Source organism: Pongo abelii, chromosome 11 (assembly GCF_028885655.2).
Source record: "Pongo abelii isolate AG06213 chromosome 11, NHGRI_mPonAbe1-v2.0_pri, whole genome shotgun sequence".
Classification (NCBI taxonomy): Eukaryota; Metazoa; Chordata; class Mammalia; order Primates; family Hominidae; genus Pongo; species Pongo abelii.
In genome coordinates, this window is record NC_071996.2 from 85,416,955 (window position 1) to 85,437,500 (window position 20,546).

The following is a 20,546-nucleotide window of genomic DNA, read 5'->3' on the forward strand; positions in this document are numbered from 1 at the left end:
CAGAAGCCATACATCCCACAAAGCCTAAAAAATTTATATTTACTAAATATTTGTGTCTGCCTCTGCAAATACTCTAAGCTTTTTAGCAGAAGGTATTCTAACATGATACCATGTATTAAAGACCATATAATCTGAAAATTGAATGAGGTCTGTAGTCTAGTTAACAGTGTACCACTCTCAATTTCCTGGTTTTTGATATTGTACTATAGCTGCATAACATGTCACCATTAGAGGAAGGTGAGTAAAAGGTACACAAGAGTCTATATTTTTGCACCTTGCTGAATCTGTAATTATTTTTAAAACCATAATATAAATTTTATATGGATGTAAAATTATGTGAATATTAGGAACTACCACATACACATCTATGAGAGTCCATATCAGAATTCTAATATCTTTAGATCACCCTAAATATATTGATAGTATTATTTACTTTTTTTCACTTAGGTTGTTGCATATTTTCTAAGTTTGAGATTTAATATAGTAGTTAGATTTTTTTGATGATTAAAATGAGTAATCTATTTTTATGTGGCAATTTATATGGTGAAGTTTTGATTTTATAATTTTTATATACTTTTAAAATTAGGTATTTATGATGATGATCCTGAAATCATAACATTGGAAAGAAGAGAATTTGGTAAGTTTGTGGGCTTAAGGTTTTATAAAACTAATACAAGTTCGATCTCATCTAAAACTCTTGGGGATATATATATGTTTGAAATTTAGAAATCTTGGATTTTCGAACAGTAGTAATATAATATACTGTATCTTAAATATTTCTAGCAGAATGTGGGGAAGTGTACCATAATAGAAACATTAATATTTCTGTAGCAAAATGTGTAAGTATATATACTAAATAAAAGAAATTTAAAAATCAGTTCAGATCAGGTTTGGATGCCAAGTGAGCTTGCTACAAACTTACAGCAAAACTTCTCAGAGCTTTTTGATTTTAGAGTTTTGGATAAAGGTATAGTTATTTTGGAAGTAGATTTAATTTGATTGGCAACTTTGTGTGAAAATGGCCATAAAAATACAGTTCTGCATTTTCCATTGCATTTTAGAAAATTGTATACCAGAATAGATTCTTATACTTTCATCCTTTATACAGTAATAATAGGTTTATTTTTTCTGCTTCAAAGCAATAAATTAAACTTCAAATCAAATTTCAATTTTATATTGCTTTATCACAATTGTATTTAATTTAGAAAACTAAAATACGGCCGGGTGCGGTGGCTCACACCTGTATAATCCCAGCACTTTGGGAGGCCAAGGCGGGTGGATCAGTTGAGATCAGGAGTTAGAAACCAGCCTGGCCAACATGGGGAAAACCCGTCTCTACTAAAAATACAAAAATTAGCTGGGCGTGGTGGCACGCACCTGTAATCCCAGCTACTTGGGAGACTGAGGCACAAGAATCGTGTGAATCTGGGAGGCTGATACTGCAGTGAGCCATGATGGCACCACAAAAAAAAAAAAGAAAGCTAAAATAGCATACCAGTCGCAAAAAATACGTATAAATTTATATAAAGTTTTTCATTTATTATTATCGTTAAAAATTTATTACAGCTACTTGATTTTATACAGTTTGTTCCTTCTAAGCAAGGGTGGCTTTTTTTTTGTTTTTTTTTTTTTTGAGACGGAGTCTTGCTTTGTTGCCCAGACCAGAGTGCAGTGGCACGATCTTGGCTGACTGCAACCTCTGTCCCCTGGGTTCAAGCGATTCTCCTGCCTCAGCCTCCCGAGTAGCTGGGATTACAGGTGCCCGCTACCACGCCCAGCTAATTTTTGTATTTGTATTTTTAGTAGAGACAGGGTTTCACCATCTTGTCCAGGCTGATCTTGAACTCCTGACCTCAGGCGATCCACCCACCTTGGCCTCCCAAAGTGCCAGGATTACAGGCATGAGCCACCACATCTGGCCAAGGGTGGCATTTTAATCTTATTTTCTACATCATGCTGGTGAGCTCCACATACAAAATAGCTGTTCAATGTGTTACTTTGTTAAAAGCCTTCTAGGTGAACACTTGAACATGTTCTAAGTGAATAGAAAATATATCTTCCCTATATTCTGCAAATAAAATAAGACAATTTGATTCATTTGGATTGTTAATAGAATTAATGCTCATGTCACAAGCTGGTAGAATCATAATTCTCTTGTGTGAGTTATATAAACCTATAGCTGTTCCTGTGTGGTTTTTATTGTCTCTCATCTCCTAATACATCAGTAAGTGTTTTGTGTACCAATGGTTCAGAAAACATCGGAATTACAGATAGAGAAACTGAACAAAACTTGCAAGCTTACTAATCCATGAGTCTACCTAGAATGAGACTTCACTGATAGTTACATTATATATGGGTTCACACTTTTTCAGATGTGTCACTATGCAGAAAAGCTTAAGAACAGTTAATAATTCATATAGAACCCCAAATGGTAGTTCAAGATAAATTGCAGCCACAAAACTGCAGAGATAATTCATAAATAATTAACCTTGCTTGATGAGAGGAATGAGCAGGAGCATTGTTATGATAGAGAAGGACCTTCTAGTAAGCTTTCCCAGGCATTTTTCTGCTAAGCAGATGTTATCATTTCTGGCTCTCTAGAAAGTCAACAAGCAAATGCCTTCTAAGCTCTTCTATTATATGCAGCATAGGTTAAGTAGGTTTAGTCAATTCTGACAGCTACTGTAAACTCTGAAAGAATAAAATGAGAGACCTACATAATATAGTAAGGATTGTGGGAATTAAATTTAATATAAGCCCTAAATAAGACATTACCTTGGAAAATCACTCTATTTGAAAAGATTGAGGTTTTTTTTTTAACAGTTCAAAACATTAATACATACTTGCTAAAATTGTAGATTTGAACATGTGATATCTAGCCAATAGTACATTTTTTATTTTATCTGTAAAATGACCTGATGCAAATTACAAATTTTACTCACTTAAAAAATTTAACATTGTAAAAATGTGCTATCATATTCAAGATAAAAAGGCGAGAATAATTTGCTTTTGATTAAAGGATTTCCATATAATTCCATGTTAAAATTTGTTATTATTTTAAAATAAAAATTTCAGAAATTACAGTAAGACATTAAAACATACATGGTATTCTAAATACGTGCAACTAATTCAGGCTAATTAGAAACAGGTACAGGACTCAGTGTTCACCTACATTTCAAGTATAAGATAGACCTGTGGGAAAACAGTTGATCTGTACATTACAGGCAAAGTAATTACATTTTACTTTGCTAACAGAAGCTGTTAACTGGAGTTGTATGTATATTAACAGACAGTAGCTGTAGTTGTATAGTTTAGAAGTGGAAAGTTGCATTTTGAAATGTAATTATTTTGGGTCACTGTTATGCACAACATCCCATTGAGCTGTGATGATACAGTATTAAAAATATTTTAACTTTATTCTTATTACTCAGCAATCATTGGGAACTTGGCAAATAAGAGAAGTGCTCTGTGAAGACAACGTACAGGTGTACCTCATTTTATTACATTTTGCTTTATTGCAATTCATAGATAATGCCCTTTTTTTTCTTAACAAATTGAAGATTTTTAGCAACCCTATGTCAAGCGAGTCTGTCAGCTGAACGTGTTTCCAATAGCATGTGCTCACTTCATGTCTCTTTGTCACATTTTGGTATCCAAACTTTTTCATTATTATTCTGTCTGTTACGGTGATCTGCAGTCAGTGATCTTTGATGTTACTATTATAATCGTTTTGGAGTGCGCCCATAGGATGGCATACTTAATTTTTGTGTCTACTCTGACTGGTCCCTCTTCCTTCTCCCTTTTCTCTCCCTCTTCTTGGGAATCCCTACTCCCTGAGATACAACATTACTGAAATTAAGCCAATTAATAACTACAGTGACCTCTAAGTGTTGAAGTGGAAGAGATGCACATTTCTCATTTTAAATCAGAAGCTAGAAATGATTAAGCTTAGTGAGGGAGGCATATCAAAACCCAAGACAGGCTAAAAGGTAGGCCTCTTTTGCTAGTTAAATTATAAATGCAAAGGAAAAGTTCTTCATGGAAAGTAAACGTGCTACTCCAGTGAACACACCAATGATAAGAACACAAAACAGCCATATTACTAACATAGAGAATGTCTTAGTGGTCTGGGTAGATCAAATCATCCACAACATCCCCTTAGCGAAAGGCTAACCAGAGAAAGGCCTTAATTCTTTTCAATTTTATGGAGGCTGAGAGAGATGAAGAAGCTGCAGAAAAAAGTTTGAAGCTAGAAGAGGTTGGTTCATGAGGTTTAAAGAAAACAGACATCTCCATAACATCAAAATACAAGATGAAGCAGCAAGTCCTGACATAGAAGCTGCAGCAAGTTTTCCAGAAGATCTAGCTAAGATCATTGATGAAGGTGGCTATACTAAACAACAAATTCTGTATGTAAATGAGACAGCCTTCCATTGGAAGAAGATGCTATCTGGGACTTTTTTTTCATGCCTGCTAACACCATATCCATTCTGCAGCCCATAAATCAAGGAGTAATTTCGACTTCAAGTCATATTATCTAAGAAATACATTTCATAAGGCTCTACCTGCCATAGATAGTGATTCCTCTGATGGATCCAGGCAAAGTAAATTGGAAACCTTCTGGAAAGGAGTCACCATTCTAGTGTCATTAAGAACATCTGTGATTCATGGAAGGAGGTCAAAATATCAGTGTTACAGGAGTTGGGAAGAAGTTCATTCCAGCCTTCATGGATGACTTTGAGGGGTTCAAGGCTTCAGTGGAGGATGTAACTGTAGATGTGATAGAAGTAGCAGGAGAACTAGAATTAGAAGTGGAGCCTGATTATGTGACTGAATTGCTGCAATCTCATTATAATGATTAATTATAATATAATTATCTCATTATAATAATCTCACCGTGGGGCGGTGAGGAGTTGTTTCTTATGGATGAGCAGAGAAAGTGGTTTCCTGAGATGGAACCTACTCCTGGTGAAGATCCTGTAAACAATGTTGATATGACAACAAAGGATTTAGAATATTACATAAACTTGGTTGATAAAACAGCAGCAGGGTTTGAGGCCAGTTTTGACTCCAGTTTTGAAAGAAGTTCTACTGTGGGTCAAATGCCATCAAACAGCATTGCATGCCTCAGAGAAAATCTTTCAGGAAAGGAGACATCAATCAGTGTGGCAAACTTCATTGTCGTCTCATTTTAAGAAATTGCCACAGCCACCCCAGCCTTACACAACCACCACCCTGATCAGTCAGCACCCATCAACATCACAACATGCGTGACTTGCTGAAAGGCTCAAATGACTGTTAGTGTTAGCATTTTTTACCAATAAAGTTATTTTTTGTTCCTTGGTTTGTTTGTCACCCCAGCTGGAGAGTGCAGCAGCAGGATCATAGCTCACCACAGCCTTGAACTCCTGGGCTCAAGCGATCCTGCTACCTCAGTCTCCCGACTAGCTGAGACTGCAGGCATGTGCCACCATGTCCAGCTATTTTTATAGAGACAGGGTCTTGCTGTGTTGCCCAGGCTGGTCTCAAACTCCTGGGCTCAAGTGATCCTCCTGCCTCAGCCTCCCAAAATGCTAGGATGACAAGCATGAGCCACTGCGCCCAGCCTATTTTCTAATTATGTACATTCTTTTGTTTTTTTTTTAGACATAATGCTATTACATAATACAGTATAGTATAGTGTAAATATAACTTTTATATGCACAGGAAAACCAGAAAATTTGTGTGACTCCTTTATAGTGATATATGGTGTGATTTGGAAACAAACCTGCAATATCTGAGGTATGCCAGTTACCAGGGTAGGAGACATTTTTGCTACGAGCAAGGTTTTGTGTCAAATACCATTCAAATTTGTTTTACAGCATATTTTTATTTAAGACTTACGAACAGTAATACCTTGTGTAATTATTGCTATTTTTATATAAAAATAACTACCTCATTACTTGTTTATAGCTGATAAGATAATCCCTTCTTTCATTAAAGTTTGCATTAATTCTGTTAATATTTTTACCTAAATTTGTACTGGTTTCTGGTCTAAACCAATATGGCAATTTTTTTGACAACCTCTATAGAATGGTCATTTGCCAGACTTTGAAAACATTGCCAAAGAACAGCTGATAGTCCTGAATTACACACTTTGCCTGTATAGATTAACTGTTTTCCCACAGGTCTGTCTTATACTTGAAATGTAGGTGAACACTGAGTCCTGCACCTGTTTCTAATTAGCCTGAATTAGTTGCACATATTTAGAATACCATGTATGATTTAATGTCTTACTGTAATTTCTGAAATTTTTATTTTAAAATAATAACAAATTTTAACATGGAATTACATGGAAATCCTTTAACCAAAAGCAGATTACCCTCGCCTTTTTATCTTGAATGTGAAAGCACATTTTTACAATGTTAAATTTTTTAAGGGAGTAAAATTTGTAATTTGCATCAGGTCATTTTACAGATAAAATATAAAATGTACTATTGGCTAGATATTATGTGTTGTTCAAATCTGTAATTTTAGCAAATATGTATTAATGTTTTGAATTGTTAAAAACCTCAACCTTTTCAAACAAAATGATTTTCCAAGGTAATGTCTTATTTAGGGCTTAGATTAAATTTAATCCCCTCAATCCTTACTGTATTATGTAGGTCTCTTATTTTATTCTTTCAGAGTTTAAAGTAGCTGTCAGAATTGACTAAACCTACTTAACCTATGCTGCATATAATAGAAGAGCTTAAATCTCAGTCACTCTCACTATTTGTCTTCTTTATTTCTTTCATGCACACAAACTCTTATGTGAGGTTTGGCTGCTATTTCTTGTGCCGTCACTTTTTACAACTTTATGGCCATATTTATCTTGCAGTTTGAGGCTGCTTCTTTTTCAAGTATGGACGTAGGAGAGTTTTTTTAAAAAGCTATTGTTGGTTTGACATTTGAAATATTTCTTTTGGAAAAAAGATTTTTAATTTTTTAAGAATGTCATTTATGTAGAAGATATAGAAAAAATTGCACAGAAAATGAGAAAGACAATATGAAAATTTTATGACTTTTTAAAATTCTGATCTCCACAAAAAGTTTTTAACTAAAATATGCATGAACCTTTAGTAAATAATTCTAAGTTGTTTGCATTTTATGTATTTTTAGATGCTGCTGTTAATTCTGGAGAACTGTGGTTTGTAAATTTTTACTCCCCAGGCTGTTCACACTGCCATGATTTAGCTCCCACAGTACGTATTTTTCACATCCTCATTACTAATTTTATTTCTAATTGATCTGCAATTTATATGTTAGAATTTTTTTTCTATGAATAGTAATCAAAAATAATTATCAAATACTTTAAATGTCTGGTTTAAAAATGTATAGCTTGGAGTGTGTTCAAGGGAAGAAAAGTGGTCTTATCAGAGAAATATGTTTTCTTTTTCTGTCATAGTGGAGAGACTTTGCTAAAGAAGTGGATGGGTTACTTCGAATTGGAGCTGTTAACTGTGGTGATGATAGAATGCTTTGCCGAATGAAAGGAGTCAACAGCTATCCCAGTCTCTTCATTTTTCGGTCTGGAATGGTAAGGGATAAAGTTAGCATTTTTTAAATTTGTGAAACATTATGACAAGTTAAATACTAGAGAAAATAATAGTATGTGGAATTTGCAGAACATTTTAAGTCTTGGTTTAGGTGCCATCTCACTAGTCTTCTGTAATAATAAACATTTTGGATTATGAATTTTTTTTTTTTTTGAGACTGAGTCTCACTCTGTTGCCCAGGCTGGAGTGCAAGGGCGTGATCTCGGCTCACTGCAACCTCTGCCTCCTGGGTTCAAGCAATTCTCCTGCCTCAGCCTCCCGAGTAGCTGGGACTACAGGCACCCGCTCCCATGCCTAGCTAATTTTTGTATTTTTAGTAGAGACAGGGTTTCGCCATGTTGGCCAGGCTGGTCTTGAACTCCTGACCTCAGGTGATCTGCCCACCTCAGCCTCCCACAGTGCTGGGATTACAGGCGTGAGCCACGGTGCCTGGCCAAACACCATTGACTTTGCTATATTTTAAAATTAAATGTTTGCCAATTTCAGTTTCTGTCTTAAGGAACATAATTTATACAATATGTATATTGTATTTGGTAGTTTACAAAGTATTTTACAAGTGTTGTCTCATTGAATGTAAAGCTCTGATATCTTTTTTCTTAGTTTCCAGTGATGAACCTGAAACTATTATAAATGGTATTATTAAAATGTGTTCCATAGAATCTGTACTGTCAAGATTATCAGGATATCATTTGGAAATACATTCTGCTATTGAGAAATAGAACTTTGCTACATTATTCAAGATAATGTAAAAAACTCTTTGGTATTATTTTTATTGAGTTTTAAAAAGAAAAAGTAAAAGATGTTTCTCTTCTTACAAAAACCAATAGGCCCCAGTGAAATATCATGGAGACAGATCAAAGGAGAGTTTAGTGAGTTTTGCAATGCAGCATGTTAGAAGTACAGTGACAGAACTTTGGACAGGTAATTATATTTTCTTAATTTGCTTGATTTTCAGGGTATTTTGAAATCAGTACTTTGTTTTTAATGACAATATTAACATTTTGGTCATGGTATTGAAATTTTAAAGTGTCTTTTCCATGTTTCTTAGAAGGGAATTGTGTCATTTACTCTGAACTCTGTTGAATTTAACAAACTAGTTAAATTTGTACAGAAACTTGAACTATCGAGATATGGGAAATGGATATGAGATAGGGCTAGGGTAAAAAGGCATCTCTCAAAGTGCAAAAAATGTTTTGTAATACAAGTGTTTTATTGCTTTTTTAAATATGCTTATCAGTCAGTAAATTCAAACCTATTCTGTTTAATTTTAAAGTTTAAAAATGCTTCTAATCTTACGCTTTTAACTCATTAACTGCCTTTAAGCAGATTAAGCTAATAATAGTATTCGTGGCTCAAGTTGTTCATTTTATTCATTGAGTAAAGTTACATGTCAGAAACTATTAAATAGTAGGGCTGCAGTAATAAACTATATAATCCCTGCCATCAGTGACTTCATTAGTGAGGAAAACATTAGTAAACAATTAAAATGCAATATAGTAACTATTACTATAGAGCTTAAGGAAGCATAAGATACGTAAAACAACCCAGTTGGGGAAAAGAGAGTTAGAAAATACTTCTTGAAAGAAGTCATATCCAATCTGTCATGAAAATGAATAGGAAGCCTTAGGAGATCACTGTGTATTTGGGGAACTGGCACTGCTTCATGAATCTGACAATAAGATGAATAATTGGGTCAAGTGGTGTGGGGAAATATAATATAGCTGGCTAAATAGGTAGACAAAGCTCAAGTCACAGGGGCCTAACTTGCCAATTTGAGTTTTTTTCTTAATGAAATAATGAATTTAGGTTTTATATGATGAAAAAATTGGAGAGCCATTGAAGGAATTTGTCATACCCAAGAGTATCTTTGGAAAGATAACTGGTAAAACTCAGAGTGGATTAGAAGAGGGTGAGATTAGAAAGGAAAAATTACTTAGAAGACTGTTTCCATTAGTAAAGGAGTAATAGGTGATCAGAATTTGCTTTTTTTCTTTTTTTTAAGGAAATTTTGTTAACTCCATACAAACTGCTTTTGCTGCTGGTATTGGCTGGCTGATCACTTTTTGTTCAAAAGGAGGAGGTAATACTATTTTTTAATTTTGTTGGAATGAAGAGAACATGACATTTAAATTTTTGGTGACAGATTTAAGTATGCTACTGTAATTGATTATTAAGTATTAGAAACTACAATTTATGCCCAAGATTACAATTTTTTTACTTAATGAATATTTGTTAAAATTTTTTTACTTAATGAATATTTGCCTCTTTCATTACTTTACATATGAGGTTATTATTCATTTTTTAATGTATTCTTTATGTTTTTATGTTCAGTGGACCAGTTTTTCAGCTTAAATAGACTCATGATAAATTCTACCTTCAGATAGTCACAGATGTTATTTGACAATTTGCAAAAATAACTAGTTGTTTACAGCTCTAACCCCTCCCAAAATAATAATTTTTTGGAAATATGGACTTTGCTTCATGCTTATATATATCTCTCAAACATACATAGATTTGCCTCATACAATTATATGTTTGAAGATGACAGCTTCTTCTAGGAACCTTTCCTTGAATAAATTAAGTGGAAAATTCAGTACTCTGCATAGCAAGTCACAAACTGTAAACTGTGTTCAAACAATGTGGTTGGTTAAAAATTGGTCTAAGATAACAAAATATAACTCAATGTATTTGCATGTATTTAATCCCAACATGAGTCTTTTCCCCACATTTCATCTCTCAGCCTTCATGCTGCTATATCAGAAAGGTACTGCCTTGTAACTAAAATCAACCCGTTACCCCATCCTGTAAGGCCTATGCTAGGACTGCCTTGCAGCAAAACGTCAGCCTTAAACTTAACTAATCACCAAGGGATTTTGTCTCATTTTGGCCTATTGCCCAAATTTCTGTTCATCCACACATGAACAAAAGTTCTTACATTCTCTGAGATTCTTTTACTTCTCACCTCAGGTAAATTGCTTCTCCCTGTCTTTGTAGGCTCTGTGATGCTATAGCTCTCTTTCTTCTAAAACTTCTCTCATTGTATTCTAGTGTTCATATTTACAGAACTTTCATAAAAATAGTGAAGGCACTATTTAAAGATTTTATTGTATTTTGAGGATCCTTTATATACTTTTATCAAATATCTGTTACATTTTATTTCCCCCAATTTTGAGATCTCTTGGGTAAAAGGGATTGTTGATAGGAGGAGAGATTGAGAGTATTAACCTAAAGAGAGAAAATTACTTTTTCTCTGTAGCTAGACATCCTAGAAATTAAAGGGAGAGAAAGAAAGAGAGAGGGAGGGAACGAGGGAGTGTGTATGTGTTTGTGTGTGTGTGTGTGTGTGTGTGTAGAAGAATTTCCATATCTATCACTAGAGTCCAGCTCAATTAATTGCGTTCGAATGAACATGGTAATTTGGGGGAAAGACAAATGCAAGTATTTTCATTAGGCTTAATAAAGGTAAAACCGCCTCATAAGGTTTTTTTGTCCCCAGATTGTTTGACTTCACAGACACGACTCAGGCTTAGTGGCATGTTGGTAAGCATCAATCATTTTGTAAAAGTATATCACCATGTAAAGAAACACGTTTAGAAATTGATTTGAAACATTTTCTTCCCTTATTTCTTGAACATTTAACTCACCTATTTGTAATCTTATTTTCTGATGACTGTATTCATAGCTATGTGTTTTTTCCTGAATAATTAGCTACGTTCAATAAATTTTGACATGGTATCAATTCTAAGTGTCATTTACTTTTTAAGTATTCTGTAGTTTATAAGTTCCTCTTCAACTGAAGTTACTTGTTAGTGTTTTTGTCATTTCCCAACTTTATCTTTTGTTGTTTTCTTTTTTAGTCATTTTTAAATGTATATAGCTCTCATGTTATGGCTGGGAAGTAGTCTGAGTGATGTTGATTTTTTAACACCATTGAAATACCCTTTGTGGCTTTGTGGCTTGAGAAAGCCACACAAATTGTCAGTTGTGAAAATTGTGGAAATTCTTTGTGAGCTTGAATATAATAATATCCTCTATGTTAGGTGTAATATTACATTTATTAGATCAGATATATTAATCATGTTATTTGTTTTTGGACTACATGATCTATATTTCTAAGAGGGATGTATTAAAATCTCTACTATCAATCATTGATTTATCTATTTCTTATATTTCTGTCCTTTACATATTTTGACATTGTTGGCAGCAGTATGATCATTATATACTTTGGTGGCTATTTATTTCTGTTTGTGCATTATGGATTTGTTTACACAAATTCTGTTTTATTTGATATTAAAATTACTAACTTAGTATGCTTTTGTTTCATTCAGTTTCCTTATTTCACCCTATGCCTAGGCCTTTAGTTTTTCAACACCACACATTAGAATCACCTGAGGAGCTTTTAAAAATAATAAAAAAAAAAAACCAGGTCCCCCAGATCAATTAAATCAAAATATTTGAGGGTGAGGACTGAGCATTAGTATCTTTTTTTTTTTTTTAATATTTGGTGATCAGAGTGATTGGCCTATATTTTTCCTTTCCAGTAAAGTCTGTGCACTTTTAGCATGAAAGTTAGGCTGGCCTTTAAATGTATTGGAAAGTATTCTCTCTTTTTCTCTTCTTTGGAAACAGTTTCTGTGCAACTGGTGTTATTTCTTTCTCAATTTTTTTTTTTTTTTTGGTAGAATTTATCAGGAAACCATCTGGGTCTGGAGTTGTCTTTGAATCCATATTACAGACTTTTCTCCAATCTCTCTCGATAGATAGGTAGATAGATAGATACACAGATAGATAGATTGATTGATTTTCTACTTCCTCTATTTGGTAAATTCTGTTTTTCTAAGACTTCGTTCTTTGAAGCAAATGTGTAAATGTATTGCTATAAAATTGTACATGATATCCTATTTTTTTATATCTGTAGTATCTATAGTGATGTTCTTTCTTACTTTCTGATCATATTTTGTGTGTGTGTCTCATCTCTGTTTTTATTCTTATTCTGTCCAAGGAGAGGTTTTTTTAAGCTTTGTAAGTCTTTTCAAAGTCTCAAGTTTTAGATTTATTGATTTTTTTTTTTTTTACTGCCAGTTTCTTGATTTCATTGACCTAAGTACTATATTTCCTTCCCTCTACTTTTTTATGATTTAATTTGCTGTTCTTGAATGATTAGTTCATTGATCTTCAGGCTTTCCTTTCTAATATATGAATTTAGATTATAAATTAGTGACTACAGCTTTAGGTACATCTTCTGTTTTGATATATATATATAGTATTTTGATTATCAGTTCAAAATATTTTTTAATCTTCCATTTTTATTTCTCTTTGAATCACAGATTCTGTATTTTTTGTTCCTAATCATAAAGGGTATTTTTAAAAGTAATTTTGTTATTTTTGGCTAGCTTGATTCTACTGTGGATAATGAACATGGAATCAGTTTTTTGAAGTTGTTAAGCCTTGTTTCATGGCCCAACATATGGTAAATTTTTATAAATGTTTCATATGCATTTGAAAATGAATCCTGTAATTCACAGGTACACATTTCTATAAAATCAGTTGGGTCCAATTTGTTAGCTATGTTAATCAAATCCTCTAGATCTTAATAATTTTATTGTCTGCCTATTCTATCAATAACTGAGAGAGTGTCTTAATATCCTCCACTACTTTGTGGATATTTCTATTTCCTTTGTTTCTGTCAATTTTTATTATCTATTTTGATGCTTTGTTATTAGATGGATATTAATTCAGAATTGTATGTTTTCTTGGTGATTTGAATCTCTAACCTGATGAAATAACCCTCTTTATCTCCTTTCATGCCTTTTGCCTCCAAGTCTACCTTGACTGATACTAATATAACTACACGAGCTTTGTTTTGTTTAATGTTGGCATTTTTCCATTTTTTACTGTCACCCTTACTGTATCCTTGTATTTATTGCCTGCAATCAGCATGTAATTAGATTTTGTATTTATCTAGTAGCCATTTTTTATCTTAGTCCATTTACATTTAATGTTATTCTTGATATATTTGGCTCTATGCTTCCATCTTGTTAGTTTTATATTTGTCCTACCTGTTTTATAGTCCTTTTTTCTTTCCTTTTTGCTTCTTTTGGATTAATCAAGTGATTTTTAAAATTTCATTTCCCATCACTACTAGCTCTTTGGTTACCCATCCTTTTACTGTTCATTTAATGGGTACCCTAGAAATTTTGTACATGTATCCTGACTTACTCATTTGCTACCTAACTCAAGAGTACTAAACAGAAATTATTTTACTACCTCTGAAACTTTGCTGTTATGTATTTTAATCAAATATGTTTTTTTCTAAGTTCTGTCTTAAATGCAGTAAAGTGAATACATCTTAAGTGTACAACTTAATTTTTACATATATATGCTCCCATGTAACACCACCTAGATCAAGATCTATTCTTTCTTAGCTTTTAATTGTTTGTGATTTTCTGAAGTTTCATTATGATATACATAGATCTGAGTTTCTTATTTATCCTGATTGAGATTAACTGGACTTCTTGATCACTATAGGTTAATATCTTTCATCAGTTGTGGAAACCTGTCAGCTGGTATTTCACTTTTTGTTTCTGTCTCATTCTCCCTTATCTTTCCGAGATCCCAGTTGAATGTATGTTAGAACTCTATTTGTTTACTAACTTGCCCAGTCCAGAAATTTTTTTCAGTAACTTAAGGTTATGAGGAATGTATTTTTCGTACAGGATTTTTGGAGCTCACTAAAGGATTAGCTTAGCCACTGTAGATGAAAACTGGGAAGGTTTTCTAATTAATTTAAATGCACATTGTAGACACATACAGAGAATGTCTCATAAACTGTGTAATTATTAAAAGGATAGCCATAATGAAAAGTCTTAAACAGTAGTTTGGTTTATTTTCTTTAACCTGAAAGACTATTGGACAGCTCACTTTCTATAAAAATTGTAAATGTAGTTTTTTGTGGATTCATAGAAAGAATTATAAAAAGTAGATTTCTACTATTAGGGAAAAACTATTTCTCAAGTTACTAAGTACAATTTTTTGCACTTGATATTTCTAAATTTATTAATAAGTAATTTATAATATTAGAAATCTATTTTTTAACTTTGCTGTAGAACTAAGGCATGAAGTTTTAATTTTATGGTAGAAAAATTGTGTTTTTAGCTAAGTAAAGCTCTAAATTGCTTTAACTTTTTGCCTTCCATTTACAACATGGTTTTTTGTTTCTTTCCATTTTAGGATGGTCTTGTTAATGTAGGATGGATGGACTGTGCCACCCAGGATAACCTTTGTAAAAGCTTAGATATTACAACAAGTACTACTGCTTATTTTCCTCCTGGAGCCACTTTAAATAACAAAGAGAAAAACAGTATTTTGGTATGAATCACTTTAAACTAATTTCTTTACATATAATGTACAAACACCCTCAAAAATAATACATTATTTTTGTAAGCAGTGAGCAAAGAAATGAACAATTTATATTGTCTGACTGTGGAACCCTTATTTAGAACAGATACTTAATTTCTGAGATTCTTTTTAATACATGCTTCAAAGTATAAAATTTAAGGATTATTTTTATTTTTTTTTAATATAATATGTTTATTATTTAATTAACTTTATTTTCAGATGATGTTTAGGTATGTAACTGTAAGAATACAATGCAGAATTTTTTTTTTGGGAGGATTTCTTTTTTTTTATTATTATTATACTTTTAAGTTTTAGAGTACATGTGCACAATGTGCAGGTTAGTTGCATATGTATACATGTGCCATGCTGGTGTGCTGCACCCATTAACTCATCATTTAGCATTAGTTATATCTCCTAATGCTATCCCTCCCCCTCCCCCCACCCCACAACAGTCCCCAGAGTGTGATGTTCCCCTTCCTGTGTCCGTGTGTTCTCATTGTTCAATTCCCATCTATGAGTGAGAACATGCGGTGTTTGGTTTTTTGTCCTTGCGATAGTTTACTGAGAATGATGATTTCCAATTTCATCCATGTCCCTACAAAGGACATGAACTCATCATTTTTTATGGCTGCATAATATTCCATGGTGTATATGTGCCACATTTTCTTATTCCAGTCTATCATTGTTGGGCATTTGGGTTGGTTCCAAGTCTTTGCTATTGTGAATAGTGCCGCAATAAACATACGTGTGCATGTGTCTTTATAGCAGCATGATTTATAGTCGTTTGGGTATATACCCAGTAATGGGATGGCTAGGTCAAATGGTATTTCTAGTTCTAGATCCCTGAGGAATCGCCACACTGACTTCCACAATGGTTGAACTAGTTTACAGTCCCACCAACAGTGTAAAAGTGTTCCTATTTCTCCACATCCTCTCCAGCACCTGTTGTTTCCTGACTTTTTAATGATTGCCATTCTAACTGGTGTGATGGTGTCTCATTGTGGTTTTGATTTGCATTTCTCTAATTGCCAGTGATGATGAGCATTTTTTCATGTGTCTTTTGGCTGCATAAATGTCTTCTTTTGAGAAGTGTCTGTTCATATCCTTCACCCACTTTTTGATGGGGTTGTTTGTTTTTTTCTTGTAAATTAGTTTGAGTTCATTGTAGATTCTGGATATTAGCCCTTTGTCTGATGAGTAGGTTGTGAAAATTTTCTCCCATTTTGTAGGTTGCCTGGTTCACTCTGATGGTAGTTTCTTTTGCTGTGCAGAAGCTCTTTAGTTCAATTAGACCCCATTTGTCAATTTTGGCTTTTGTTGCCATTGCTTTTGGTGTTTTAGACATGAAGTTCTTGCCCATGCCTATGTCCTGAATGGTAATGCCTAGGTTTTCTTCTAGGGTTTTTATGGTTTTAGGTCTAACGTTTAAGTCTTTAATCCATCTTGAATTAATTTTTGTATAAGGTGTAAGGAAGGGATCCAGTTTCAGCTTTCTACATATGGCTAGCCAGTTTTCCCAGCACCATTTATTAAATAGGGACTCCTTTCCCCATTGCTTGTTTTTGTCAGGTTTGTCAAAGATCAGATAGTTGTAGATATGCAGCGTTATTTCTGAGGGCTCTGTTCTGTTCCATTGGTCTATATCTCTGTTTTGGTACCAGTACCATGCTGTTTTGGTTACTGTAGCCTTGTAGTATAGTTTGAAGTCAGGTAGCGTGATGCCTCCAGCTTTGTTCTTTTGGCTTAGAATTGACTTGGCGATGCGGGCTCTTTTTTCGTTCCATATGAACTTTAAAGTCGTTTTTTCCAATTCTGTGAAGAAAGTCATTGGTAGCTTGATGGGGATGGCATTGAATCTGTAAATTGCCTTGGGCAGTATGGCCATTTTCACGATATTGATTCTTCCTACCCATGAGCATGGAATGTTCTTCCATTTGTTTGTATCCTCTTTTATTTCCTTGAGCAGTGGTTTGTAGTTCTCCTTGAAGAGGTCTTTCACGTCCCTTGTAAGTTGGATTCCTAAGTATTTTATTCTCTTTGAAGCAATTGTGAATGGGAGTTCACTCATGATTTGGCTCTCTGTTTGTCTGTTATTGGTGTATAAGAATGCTTGTGATTTTTGTACATTGATTTTGTATCCTGAGACTTTGCTGAAGTTGCTTATCAGCTTAAGGAGATTTTGGGCTGAGACAGTGGGGTTTTCTAGATATACAGTCATGTCGTCTGCAAACAGGGACAATTTGACTTCCTCTTTTCCTAATTGAATACCCTTTATTTCCTTTTCCTGCCTAATTGCCCTGGCCAGAACTTCCAACACTATGTTGAATAGGAGTGGTGAGAGAGGGCATCCCTGTCTTGTGCCAGTTTTCAAAGGGAACACTTCCAGTTTTTGCCCATTCAGTATGATATTGACTGTGGGTTTGTCATAGATAGCTGTTATTATTTTGAGATACGTCCCATCAATACCTAATTTATTGAAGGTTTTTAGCATGAAGGGTTGTTGAATTTTGTCAAAGGCCTTTTCTGCATCTATTGAGATAATCATGTGGTTTTTGTCTTTGGTTCTGTTTATATGCTGGATTACATTTATTGATTTGCATATATTGAACCAGCCTTGCATCCCAGGGATGAAGCCCTCTTGATCATGGTGGATAAGCTTTTTGATGTGCTGCTGGATTCGGTGTGCCAGTATTTTATTGAGGATTTTTGCATCAGTGTTCATCAAGGATATTGGTCTAAAATTCTCTTTTTTGGTTGTGTCTCTGCCCGGCTTTGGTATCAAGATGATGCTGGCCTCATAAAATGAGTTAGGGAGGATTCCCTCTTTTTCTATTGATTGGAATAGTTTCAGAAGGAATGGTACCAGTTCCTCCTTGTACCTCTGGTAGAATTCGGCTGTGAATCCATCTGGTCCTGGACTCTTTTTGGTTGGTAAGCTATTGATTATTGCCACAATTTCAGAGCCTGTTATTGGTCTATTCAGAGATTCAACTTCTTCCTGGTTTAGTCTTGGGAGAGTGTATGTGTCGAGGAATTTATCCATTTCTTCTAGATTTTCTAGTTTATTTGCGTAGAGGTGTTTGTAGTATTCTCTGATGGTAGTTTGTATTTCTGTGGGATCGGTGGTGATATCCCCTTTATCATTTTTTATTGCATCTATTTGATTCTTCTCTCTTTTTTTCTTTATTAATCTTGCTAGCGGTCTATCAATTTTGTTGATCCTTTCAAAAAACCAGCTCCTGGATTCATTAATTTTTTGAAGGGTTTTTTGTGTCTCTATTTCCTTCAGTTCTGCTCTAATTTTAGTTATTTCTTGCTTTTTGCCAGCTTTTGAATGTGTTTGCTCTTGCTTTTCTAGTTCTTTTAATTGTGATATTAGGGTGTCAATTTTGGATCTTTCCTGCTTTCTCTTGTGGGCATTTAGTGCTATAAATTTCCCTCTACACACTGCTTTGAATGTGTCCCAGAGATTCTGGTATGTTGTGTCTTTGTTCTCATTGGTTTCAAAGAACATTTTTATTTCTGCCTTCAGTTTGTTATGTACCCAGTAGTCATTCAGGAGCAGGTTGTTCAGTTTCCATGTAGTTGAGCGGTTTTGAGTGAGTTTCTTAATCCTGAGTTCTAGTTTGATTGCACTGTGGTCTGAGAGACAGTTTGTTATAATTTCTGTTCTTTTACATTTGCTGAGGAGGGCTTTACTTCCAACTACGTGGTCAGTTTTGGAATAGGTGTGGTATGGTGCTGAAAAAAATGTATATTCTGTTAATTTGGGGTGGAGAGTTCTGTAGATGTCTGTTAGCTCTGCTTGGTGTAGAGCTCAGTTCAATTCCTGGGTATCCTTATTAACTTTCTGTCTTGTTGATCTGTCTAATGTTGACAGTGGGGTGTTAAAGTCTCCCATTATTATTGTGTGGGAGTCTAAGTCTCTTTGTAGGTCACTCAGGACTTGCTTTATGAATCTGGGTGCTCCTGTATTGGGTGCATATATATTTAGGATAGTTAGCTCTTCTTGTTGAATTGATCCCTTTACCATTATGTAATGGCCTTCTTTGTCTCTTTTGATCTTTGTTGGTTTAAAGTCTGTTTTATCAGAGACTAGGATTGCAACCCCTGCCTTTTTTTGTTTTCCATTTGCTTGGTAGATCTTCCTCCATCCTTTTATTTTGAGCCTGTGTGTCTCTGCACGTGAGATGGGTTTCCTGAATACAGCACACTGATGTGTCTTGACTCTTTATCCAATTTGCCCGTCTGTGTCTTTTAATTGGAGCATTTAGTCCATTTACATTTAAAGTTAATGTTGTTATGTGTGAATTTGATCCTGTCATTATGATGTTAGCTGGTTATTTTGCTCGTTAGTTGATGCAGTTTCTTGCTAGTCTTGGTGGTCTTTACATTTTGGCATGATTTTGCAGCGGCTGGTACCTGTTGTTCCTTTCCATGTTTAGTGCTTCCTTCAGGAGCTGTTTTAGGGCAGGCCTGGTGGTGACAAAATCTCTCAGCATTTGCTTGTGTGTAAAGTATTTTATTTCTCCTTCACTTATGAAGCTTAGTTTGGCTGGATATGAAATTCTGGGTTGAGAATTCTTTTCTTTAAGAATGTTGAATATTGGCCCCCACTCTCTTCTGGCTTGTAGAGTTTCTGCTGAGAGATCCGCTGTTAGTCTGATGGGCTTCCGTTTGTGGGTAACCTGACCTTTCTCTCTGGCTGCCCTTAACATTTTTTCCTTCATTTCAACTTTGGTGAATCTGACAATTATGTGTCTTGGAGTTGCTCTTCTTGAGGAGTATCTTTGTTGCGTTCTCTGTATTTCCTGAATCTGAACGTTGGCCTGCCTTGCTAGATTGGGGAAGTTCTCCTGGCTAATATCCCGCAGAGTGTTTTCCAACTTGGTTCCATTCTCCCCGTCACTTTCAGGTACACCAATCAGACGTAGATTTGGTCTTTTCACATAGTCCCATATTTCTTGGAGGCTTTGTTCATTTCTTTTTATTCTTTTTTCTTTAAACTTCCCTTCTCGCTTCATTTCATTCATTTCGTCTTCCATCACTGATACCCTTTCTTCCATTTGATCGCATCGGCTCCTGAGGCTTCTGCATTCTTCACATAGTTCTCGAGCCTTGGCTTTCAGCTCCCTCAGCTCCTTTAAGCACTTCTCTGTATTGGTTATTCTAGTTATACATTCGTCTAAATTTTTTTCAAAGTTTTCAACTTCTTTGCCTTTGCTTTGAATTTCCTCCTGTAGTTCAGAGTAGTTTGATCGTCTGAAGCCTTCTTCTCTCGTCAAAGTCATTCTCCGTCCAGCTTTGTTCCGTTGCTGGTGAGGAACTATGTTCCTTTGGAGGAGGAGAGGCGCTCTGCTTTTTAGGGTTTCCAGTTTTTGTGCTCTGTTTTTTCCCCATCTTTGTGGTTTTATCTACTTTTGGTCTTTGATGATGGTGATGTACAGATGGGTTTTTGGTGTGGATGTCCTTTCTGTTTGTTAGTTTTCCTTCTAACAGACAGGACCCTCAGCTGCAGGTCTGTTGGAGTTTGCTGGAGGTCCACTCCAGACCCTGTTTGCCTGGCTATCA

At 34.6% G+C, this 20,546-nt stretch overlaps 1 protein-coding gene across 2 annotated transcripts in view; it reads left to right on the forward strand.

The window, feature by feature from the left end:
• The window catches only part of DNAJC10 (DnaJ heat shock protein family (Hsp40) member C10), a 64,805-nt gene that overhangs the window by 5,138 nt on the left and 39,121 nt on the right, over positions 1-20,546 (forward strand). For both annotated transcript variants that reach the window (NM_001133268.1, XM_054548748.2), the window contains 7 exon segments: positions 587-637; positions 7,141-7,223; positions 7,427-7,558; positions 8,405-8,498; positions 9,580-9,657; positions 11,074-11,117; positions 14,808-14,945. In NM_001133268.1, the coding sequence (NP_001126740.1) occupies positions 587-637; positions 7,141-7,223; positions 7,427-7,558; positions 8,405-8,498; positions 9,580-9,657; positions 11,074-11,117; positions 14,808-14,945 (620 nt within the window).